Source organism: Bactrocera latifrons, unplaced genomic scaffold (genome assembly GCF_001853355.1).
Source record: "Bactrocera latifrons isolate USDA-ARS-PBARC rearing strain unplaced genomic scaffold, ASM185335v1 scaffold_589, whole genome shotgun sequence".
Classification (NCBI taxonomy): Eukaryota; Metazoa; Arthropoda; class Insecta; order Diptera; family Tephritidae; genus Bactrocera; species Bactrocera latifrons.
In genome coordinates this window covers 29810-40661 of record NW_017537255.1, presented here as the reverse complement: position 1 = coordinate 40661, position 10852 = coordinate 29810, and the positions used below count along the sequence as shown (strand labels likewise).

The window sequence follows — 10852 nt, the reverse complement described above, 5'->3', positions numbered from 1 at the left end:
GCTGCGACACGGCACTCCTCGTCGTACCAGCTGTTCTTTTGTACTTTCCGAAAACAATGGTTTCGGTTGCGGCTGTACGTAAAGAGTTTGAAATGCCGTCCCACAGTTCCCTTATACCGAGTTGTTGACGAGTCCTCTCAGAGAGCAGGAGTGCAAGGCAAGTAGAAAATCGTTTTGCTGTCTGTTGTGATTGCAGCTTCTCGACGTCGAACCTTCCTTGTGTTTAATGGCGTGCGTTTTTTGCTGCACAGAGGCGCGTGCGAATCTTGGCTGCAACAAGATAGTGGTCCGAGTCGATATTAGGACCTCGCAGTGCACGCAAATCTAAAACACTGGAGACGTGTCTTCCGTCTATCACAACATGATCGATCTGGTTGGTGGTTTTTCGATCCGGAGACAACCACGTAGCTTGATGAAACTTACAGATAACCATATTTCGGGCCCCGGCTAAGTCGATCACCCTTCTTTGCCCACCCTGGCGTTAAAGTCGCCAAGCACGATTTTGACACCGTGGCGGGGGCAGCTTCCATAAGTGCTTTCCAAACACTCATAAAAGGCATCTTTGGTCAAATCGTCTTTCTCTTCCGTCGGGGCATGGGCGCAAATCAGCGGTATGTTGAAGAACCTCGCTTTGATGTGGATTGTGGCTCGACGTTCATTCACCGGGGTGAATGATAGTACTCGGCGACGGAGTCTCTCTCCCACCACGAATCCCACACCAAACTTGCGCTCCTTTATATGGCCCCTGTAGTAAATGCCACAAGGACCTACTCGTCTCTATCCTTGTCCCATCCATCGCATTTCTTTGGACGGCGATGATGTCAGCCTTTATTTTTACGAAGACGTCAACCAGCTGGGCAGCAGCACCTTCCCAAGGGACCGGACATTCCAGGTGCATGCCCTCAATTCGTAGTCCTTTTTTCGTTTTCGTCATCAAAAGTGAGGTCTCTCATCCGAGGCTGTTGTTGCGTTTCATTGGGTTGGTTTTTTTACGTCGCGGGTCCCAAACCCAGCGCACAACCCTATGCAGGAAATGTTTCGCCTTCTCTCTTTAGCTCGCCTTCAAACGGATGTTCTTAGGCTACAAAGAGGATACTTGGTCAAGGACCGGAAGTCGTGAGCTGCTTGAGTCATATGTAAAAGAATTGTTTCTGGCCACTCCCAAGTGAATGGCGATCAGAAAACTTTTCTCACTTGCGTGAACTTCTACACATGACTCCATCCTTCATCCCCTTTTAAACAACTAAAAGTGGAAAATTTTTGTCAAAAACCCAATTTTTTTTTTTTTCAAGTTGTAAAAAATTCGGGCAATTGCTTCCTAGTACCAGAATGTTTCAATATATAACTATAAACCCCAGAAACTTCGTTTTAATCAATTAATTCTTTCCCTCCTAAAGATATCCCCAAAAAAAATCGATTTTTTGAAGCTTCTAAATCAGGCCCCCCTTAATTCTACCAAATTTCTTAAAAAATTATCTGACAGCTAGCTAAATTAGCAATACTCCAAGTATTGTAATTCTAATAATTTACTACTATAACCTTTGTTAATAAATTTAAAAGTCTTAATTTGTTCTTAAAAATTGTTGTCCTTCCTCTCAAAGTAATCCCCTTAGATCCAATACATTTATGTCAACGTCTTTCCCAATCCTCGTAAAAGTTGTTAAAATAAATTTTTGGAATAGCCTTCAATGCGTATAACGGTTCACGTTTTATGTCTTCAATCGACTCAAAACGATTTCCCCGGAGCAGTCGTTTGAGTTTGCTGAATAGCCAGAAGTCACGCGGCCTCATTTTACGAATAGTTTCGCGATAACGACACTCAAATAGTATTCCTTATTGACAGTTTGGACGGTCAAAAGGAATTTATGGGGCGCCACACCTCGATTTCATGATAATCTGGTAGTCACATACGAGACACTGTTTTTCGAAAAATTTAGTGATTTTAAAACCAATCGGTTATTCCCTTTTCTTAGGCCCAAGTGAACTTTCAAAATGGTTTTAACTGATCCTTCCGATATTCCAACAAAGCTAGTGAGATCTCTGTTGATGTTGATGGTCGTCTTGAATAATTTGTATCAATCAAAAATTCAAAGCTTGTTTGTTGAAGAATTTCACTCATCGCAAAAGTCGTCGAATGCACTTTATGTACTTCATTGTGCCCGAAAACTTCAATTTGCAAAAGCACGAGTTAACAGTTTTTCATGCGTGCTAAAGTCTACTGACCCAAGCGTTTTGACACTACAGCAAGGTAAAACATTTGTAATTACAATTCTACAAATTGATAATGTTTTGGGTTTCTTATGAATTGTAGTTATCGCCAAAAAACTGTGGAAAATTCATCAGTGACATTCTTGGAGTGTTTTCATTTAATATTCAATATCTACTAGTTATACCATACAATACTTATGAGAGATATTCGAATAACTTTACCAACTACACATATTATCATATGAAAGCTTTGTGTCATTTGCGTTCAATATTTAATAATCTATCTTTTTTCTCTTTTTAGGATCAAAACCTAGGGATTATAAATGCTCAAAATGGAAATGTAATATTCGTTTATATTTTACTTGCATCTCAATTAAATATCATTTACAATATAATTACAGTGAAGTGGGGAATCCCTCAACGCCCCCTACTACATATAGCGAAAATGCCAAAAATTTCTTCTCGTTTCACTGGAAAGGTTTAGTCGTATTCCTAACACCACTCCTTGCCCTCCCTGTCATCCTGATGGACAACACGCCGGTAAGTAAAATTAAAAGTTTAATAATCTCCTCCGAAAATGGTGTTTCCATTGCTAAGAAAGTGTGCTTAAAATAAAGTAGTTTGTTTCAAACTACTATAAAAATACAAAAGGAGCTTGAATAACAAACCTCAACTCTTCTAGGCATATCGCTGCATGTATTTACTGTTGGTTATGGCAGTTTATTGGGTTACTGAGGCATTACCACTTTACGTCACCTCTATGATCCCAATAGTCGCGTTTCCCATTATGGGGATAATGGTAGGTGATATTCAAAAGAATGTATGTCATTGCTTCATAATTCGTTTTAATTCTAGAGCTCAGACCAGACTTGCCGATTGTATTTCAAGGATACCCTAGTGATGTTCATGGGTGGCATTATGGTGGCTCTTGCAGTCGAGTATTCAAATTTACATAAACGCTTGGCATTACGAGTTATTCAGTTGGTTGGTTGCAGTCCAAGAAGGTATGTATGCGTGTCATCAGTAAAGTGTGTATGCAAATGTAAACGAAAATGTGTTAAATTATAATTCTGATGATACAAATGTTCACCTGCAAATAAGTTATGAGTAATATGGTTATTTAAACGATTTATTTAAAGATTACATTTTGGGCTTATTGCTGTGACAATGTTTATATCGATGTGGATTTCCAATGCTGCCTGCACAGCAATGATGTGCCCAATTATACAAGCTGTTTTGGAAGAACTTCAAGCGGTAATACTTATTGAATACAAATGAATACTTAATATACATATGTATCTGTTTTGGATTTCGCAATCAGCAAGGATTATGTAAAATGACACAGGAGCCTAAATATCAAATTGTCGGAAAAAAAAATAATACTGCAGAAGAAGAGTAAGTTCAAAGCATTTTTTAAACTGAAGATTCCATTATTTTGATTATTATTTTGCTACCCAGTACCATACACTAGTTTTGTCCACCAAATGGTTGTATGTATCATCTAAAAATAATCGAGTAAAGTATAAGAGTATACATATGCATATATGATCAGGATGACGAGACAAGTTGAAATCCGAATGACTGTCCATCTGTCCGTCCGTGCAAGCAGTAATTTGAGTAAAAATTGGGGCAATGTAATGAAACTTGATAAATTTGATAATTCGACCACTGCGACGCCCACAAAACGCCATTAAAAGAAAGCATACCGATTTCAAACAAATTCGATACCTGACACTACTTTAGCACTCTTATGTCAAAGTTTAAAAGTGGACGAAAACGGACTATGGCCACACCTACTTTCCATATAACACAATTTTAAATTGCATTTGAAACTTTTACTTTCCACTATAAAAATCAAGAATGAACTAATTAATATATCAGGAGAAAACTTTACACGAATAGTGCATTTGAGCTGAGCCACCTTATAACTAAAAATTGCGTAAGTCAAACTAAATTTTTTCAAGCCCCTAAGTACTGAATATGTGGAACCAGTGCTTATAGTTGCCTTTTTACCGCAAATATCGGTCAAATTGTAAGATATACATATAATTGAAATTCAGAGAGAATCCTGTCGCGAATGCCCGGGAGATTTTATAGCGCATATATCGGCCAATATGTGAGTTATCTTAATAAAAGTAAGAAAAAATGCTGTTCTTATAACGGTGCATATTTGTACTTAGAATGAAGAAATTGGTCCTAAACCCATAAAAATAGCAGGCCTTATGTACCTGCAGGTACTTCCCAGTCTTTGACCTTTGCAAGTAGCAAGTAGCACCCGAACTTAGTCCTTACGTTGTTAACGTTTTATTAATTTATTGTACTATACTTAGCTATATTTGTGAGCATATTGCAATCTGTTTAAATTTGTTTCATATATCCCTTTCAGACCACCATATCCATCGAAAATGACATTGTGCTACTTTTTGGGTATCGCTTATGCTTCGTCTATGGGAGGATGTGGCACTATTATTGGCACCGCAACAAATTTAACTTTTAAAGGCATTTATGATGGGTAAACATTGCATGTTTGTTCTGTTTTTGAAACCTTTTTTCATTTATAATTTTTAAAATATCCACCACTTCACAGTCGTTTTCCAACATCTTCGGAACAAATGGACTTCCCCACATTCATGTTCTATTCAGTACCTTCAATGTTGGTATACACGGGTCTGACGTTCATTTGGCTACAATGGCACTTTATGGGGTTATTCCGACCAAAGAGCAAAGAAGCTGAGGAAGTTAGAATGGGTCAGAATGGCGCTGATGTTGCAAAAAAAGTTATCGATCAACGTTATAAGGAATTGGGTCCAATGAAAGCGCATGAAATTCAAGTTATGATTCTTTTCATCTTCATGGTTGTTATGTATTTTACACGTAAGCCCGGAATCTTCCCTGGTTGGGCTGACTGGCTCAACGCAAAGTAATTGAAGTTTTCAATATAATAAAACAAAAATGCCTAAAATTTTTTTATCTTCTCAGAGATATTCGTAATTCAATGCCAACGATATTTGTAGTAGTCATGTGCTTCGTTTTGCCAGCAAATTATGCCTTCTTACGTTATTGCCTATGCAAACGTAAGTTAATTAGTTTCTTGTAGATAAATATACATGCTTTCAATTTATCTTTAATTAACAGGTCCGTTCACTACTGCTCCCACACCATCGTTGGTTACATGGAAATTTATTCAATCAAAGGTACCATGGGGTCTTATTTTCTTGCTTGGTAAGTTTTTTGTTGGAAGTTATACTTTCCAAAATATTACTTATGTGCATTTAATTTATACACATAGCCAAAAAGAATGATGAATATTACAACTGATCTTTGCATTTAAAGTATCATACTTACATAAACGCTTACGTATATTTCATACATAGGTGGAGGTTTCGCACTCGCTGAGGGTAGCAAAGTCAGCGGTATGGCCTCCATGATTGGCAACGCCCTGGTTGTTTTAAAGAGCCTTCCCCACCCCCTTCTGCTATTGGTCGTGATTTTAGTGGCTGTGTTTTTGACGGCGTTCAGCTCTAACGTAGCAATCGCAAATATTATTATTCCCGTATTAGCTGAAATGGTAAAAGCGTCGATCTGTTTAAAGGGCACACCTAATGTGACATCCTAAAAAATGCAAAATTTGTGAAACCAAAAAAACTAATGTATCAATTATTTTAAAGTTTTAAGGGTACATTTATAGGTACATAGTGTAAGAATACACACTAAAATTCGAGGTAAATGTGATCCCTAACGGGACTAAATAGGGTCCTAGTTTTTGCCCTATCAAAATTCGATTTTTATCAGATAAAAAAATTGAAGAACATTGCTATATACCAAAAAAATGATAGTTCGAAAGATGCTAATTTGGGAAAAACTTGTTTAAAAATTTAAACACTGTAGCTAAAAAAAATATTTGAAATAACAATTTAAAATTATAGAATGTTATTTTTCAATGTTGAGATTATCTATATGTATAAAAAAAAATCGAAGTTTCACACTGGGTGTGCCCCTTAAAACAATTATAAAATTATAAGGTATATAAAAATTCCATGTTTTTAGTCAGTGGCAATTAAAATCCATCCTCTGTACTTGATATTACCGGCTGGTCTTGCCTGCAGTATGGCTTTCCATTTGCCAGTGAGTACACCACCTAATGCACTGGTTGCCGGCTATGCAAATATTAGATCAAAAGACATGGTAAGTAATAAAAGTTATCATATTAGTATTATTATTCAATAAAGCTTGTTTTAAATTAATTATATCAAATATCTAATAAATAGTTCTAAATATTATAACTTTAATTTATATACAATAATTATAGGGCAAGCTTTGATGTGAATTCATTTTCGAATTGGCTAATTAATCGAACAAATTTAACATCTCACTCTCATAACACTCGATTTTTAATACTTTCATTATTTCTTGTCCTAATACAAGCTTAGCAATATGTTCATATGGGTTCGGAGTTTATTATTCCATTGAATAACTTTACAGTTTATTGTCGCTTCTAAATAAATTATGGAAATGATGAATATTTATAAGTCAATGATTAAATATTTTAGTGAAGAGGCGCTTATTATAAGAATTAATTATTGCTATTCAATGTTTTCATTAAAATTAAAATGAGTTTAAATTTGTACAGGCAATCGCTGGTATTGGTCCAACAGTCATCAGTATAGTCGTGTTGTACGTTTTCAGTCTCACGTGGGGTGCGGTGGTGTACCCTACCTTGAATTCATTCCCCGATTGGGCGATCACACCGGTTTTAAATGCAACTACACATTAATCGTCTACGCTGCCTTTTGGGTACAGATTTTATAGTGTGCGATGTATACATATTATCTAAATTTTCAAAAAATATTTATGTCAAATATACAAATTTTGACGTCATTAAGTAACTGAATGAAAATAAGTGTCTACAAGAAGCATTAGATTTTGCTACCGCATAAAAAAAGTGCCTGGATATTGATGTCACCTTAATCCTCGTTATGCAAAGCAATTAAATACCGATTATGCCAACTTGATTTGAGGTTTTCAAGTCATTAACATCTGTTTTATCTGATATCCAAATTGATAAAAATAGCATAGCAATTATATATATAATAAATATTTTGTATGAATTTGGACACTTAAATGAAAGTTAAACTGATACCGATATTTACATATACATATGTATTTATGTTATATTAGTATATAACTGTATATAATAAAAAAGTTGTCCTGATAATTATATATCCAGCTTTAAATCAAAAAGAACAACGCCATCAAATTGTGACTTCTGCAAACCTCATATCTATGTTACTTATGCGTTTACACTGCATTTATAGTAGAAAGAAATGAAAGTACGAATAGTTTTATAATGAATAGTCAAATGTTAAAATATAAAATACACTTACAATATTTACATTTGATATTTAAATGTAAGGGATCTTGGAATTGACAAAATGCAACAAGTGTACTAATTATTGGCAATATATACATATGTATGTGCGTGTTACAAATATTTATATGTAGACTGTATACTAAAAAATAGACTGAAAAATGGTGCAAAAGAGTCTAAAATTTGAAGATATTTGTTATAGTACAGAATACAAAATTATTTTATTTTCGCACAACATTGTACTTATAAATTTTTGAAAATATTGTAAATTTGTAAGTATTGTATTCGTTATATATTCAATCATAATATTAAACAACAAATAAAGGCACAAAAACTATTTTCTAATTACTTACTTAACGGAGTATCAAATCCATATAGAACATATATTTTATAAAAGACAAGACTTTTCAACTCGTCACCGTAAAATAACAGACACTATAAAGCTTCATCTGAGAATAAAACAATCCGATAAGTATATTCTTTGAGTGAAGAAGGGCCAATAAGATCGGTTTAAATTGAAAATTTATTTGCTCGTAATTTGGAGGTTCAAAAATGAATAAATAATTTCAGGTGTAGACCAAACTTTAGATTAAACAAGTAAGGCAGAGCTAAGTCGTTGCGTAACCGAGCATTTTATACATTCGTATTTTACTATCAAAGCCGGAGAAATGTTGTCAGATGTTGATATAAGCCCAACCAAAGAGGCTAAACTTAATACAAATAGATTGGGTCTATAAGATAAAAATCAAACAGGGAAACGGAACTCATTACAGAGGCATATGGCTCATAAAGCCTACAGTAATAGCAAAAATAATTATTTAGTATGTACATAGTTATGCTGGGATTATCCTTTGACCAATTTTTTTCTATTAAACTTTGATATATTCAATATTAGACGTTCACATAATTTTGCTAAGATATCTAAACAAACCAAAATTCTGAAATCCTTATATTGGGTATAAAGGTAAAATTGTTGTCGTTAGGTACATTATTATCAGAAAAACATTCTTTCCGAATTTTAAATATATGTACATCTCACGGGTTGACCAAAATTTACGGTAAAAATTCGGATAGATATTGGAGTACAAATATTCCTTGTAGTTCAATTTTGACAATTTTTAGTCATATCTTAAATACACTATTTGAGCAAATTTTTTTCCGATATATTCATTGATTTGTATACTGCAAAAAGAAAGAAACATATGGAATTTAAAATTGTGTTATATGAGAAGTAGGCCTGGTTGCATTCCGACAGGGCATTTTCATAATATAACATTGGAATATCAAGATAGTGTTATGTACCAAATTTGGTTGAAGTTGGTCAAAAAAGTCTTAGGATATGCGAGTGCAACTAAAGATATCAAATTTTGACACAGGCCTCCTGTACCAACAAATTGTAAAAATTGATGGTATGTACGTAGTTTTGAACACAACCGTTGAGAAAAGCATTTTTTGAGCAAGCTTAGTTGATTTGGCTTTAGTAGTTTAGTAAACATATAGGGAAAGTAATGGGACTGATTGTCTTCCTCCGCGACTGTACTTCGGAGCGTGCGCGCACAGACTGGATTCGGTAGGGGATGTTTCTAGCTAACGAACGAGTGGCTGGTCAGTTGTCTCTGAACACCTAGAGAGTCGGGGCAAACATTTTCGGTGCAAACCAAAAATGTAGCGTTCGTTAGAACAGAGGTACGCGATTAAAATCTGTGTAAAACTCGGTAAATCTACGACAGAGACATTTGATATGATCAATCAGGCTTACCCAGATGTTCCTTTAGCAAGAAATAGTGTGATTTGGTGGCACTAGACCTTTGTGAGGGGCGGGAAGAAACCGCTGAAGAAGACATTTTGCTCATATTCCTTTTTGATATCAAAAGCATAGTCCACCATGAATTTGTTCGTGCTGGACAACCCGTCAACGCCAAGTTTTACGTGGAAATCCTCGAAACACTTAAACGAGGGGTCAATCGGCTTCGACAAGACATCACAGCCGATTAGAAGTTACACCACGATCTCAACGCTTCCGCAGACGTCACATAGCCCCGATGAAAAGCAAGGCTTTTGAGACGAGAGGGGATCTAAGTAGCAAGCCCCTCGGCTCTCAAGCCTATTCCGGAGAATGCCTTCCGTGACGCCTTTAATGTTGGAAATCGCGCTGACAGCGAATTGTAACGATTGGTTAAATAATTTTTTTTTGAATCGACTCAGTCCTATTACTTTCTGGACAAACCTTGTATACAGTAAACCTATCGAAGGTCGGTTCCATATCGAATTTTTTTAATATTCAGCTGCAATACTTTGTATCAAATTAAGGTTTTGAGTCTTCATTTGGAGCTTATTTATAGCCCCTTTTACGATTTCGCTCAATAGCATTTTTTGTGTAATGAACCGATTCCTCTTACCTGCTATCAACTGGATGCCAAAGAACACATGCACTCAACTTACTTACAAGGATGAACAGACAAACTATAACTCAACCCATCTTGTCATCCAAATCCCATTAAATATTATAAAATATTTTAAAGCTTACCATGTTAATCCATTACCTCTTTCCCGAAATTTATAGATTTTTTGTCTCTTTACTATTTACACCACCTCAAAGTAACCAAAGACCTGCAATGATCCATTCGTCTTTATTGGGGATGATTATATAGTACATAGGGCATGATCCGCGTCATCTTCTGCTTTATTCTTGCACCGTCATACATTATAACTACTATGTACAGTCGATAAGTTATTGGTAAGGCAGAGTACTGATTCATGTAACGCCTGGGAGCAAACTCTACTTTTGGTAGTTTCACAGCTCCGTTTTAATTTTAAATTTCTTAACAATTCAATATCTTAAACATATGTATCTGAGCAAATAATAAATGCCTACATAAAAAAGAAAAAAAAGGGCTGCAACGGTACATTTTATACTCTTTCAACTTCCAATGATCAAAGCCGGAGAAATACCTTCAGTTTTTGACAAAACTTTTTATTATATTAAACATGTTTCGAAAGAATTTAACATTCATTATAGCTCATAGACCCAGTTGGCGAAAATTATATTGAAGTCATCCTCAAATGGTATACATACATATCTACGTATGTATCTGTGAAATAAATACAACCACAGGTTTTTATTATATTTAGTTGATGTGAAAAACGACAACCCAAGTAATATATTAGAAATATAAGGTTTAGATCAAGGTCTAATAAAAATGTTTGTTGTACTTCGTATTCCACTCTTTTAAGCCAAAGACCCACAGAGCTTTTATTTTAAATACACTAGAGCAC

The 10852-nt window shown here is 35.2% G+C and overlaps 1 protein-coding gene across 2 annotated transcripts in view; it reads left to right on the top strand.

Annotated features, from left to right (window-relative positions):
- LOC108974744 (protein I'm not dead yet-like) overlaps positions 1–7913 on the top strand; it is a 38397-nt gene extending 30484 nt beyond the window's left edge. For both annotated transcript variants that reach the window (XM_018942769.1, XM_018942770.1), the window contains 13 exons: positions 2510–2548; positions 2610–2748; positions 2891–3007; positions 3064–3212; positions 3348–3462; positions 3530–3603; positions 4595–4720; positions 4796–5128; positions 5188–5282; positions 5344–5430; positions 5583–5776; positions 6256–6393; positions 6839–7913. In XM_018942769.1, coding sequence (XP_018798314.1) covers positions 2532–2548; positions 2610–2748; positions 2891–3007; positions 3064–3212; positions 3348–3462; positions 3530–3603; positions 4595–4720; positions 4796–5128; positions 5188–5282; positions 5344–5430; positions 5583–5776; positions 6256–6393; positions 6839–6982 — 1728 coding nt within the window. In that variant the 5' untranslated portion in view covers positions 2510–2531 and the 3' untranslated portion in view covers positions 6983–7913. The remainder of the gene's footprint in view (positions 1–2509; positions 2549–2609; positions 2749–2890; positions 3008–3063; positions 3213–3347; positions 3463–3529; positions 3604–4594; positions 4721–4795; positions 5129–5187; positions 5283–5343; positions 5431–5582; positions 5777–6255; positions 6394–6838) is intronic.
- Positions 7914–10852: the final 2939 nt, after the last annotated feature.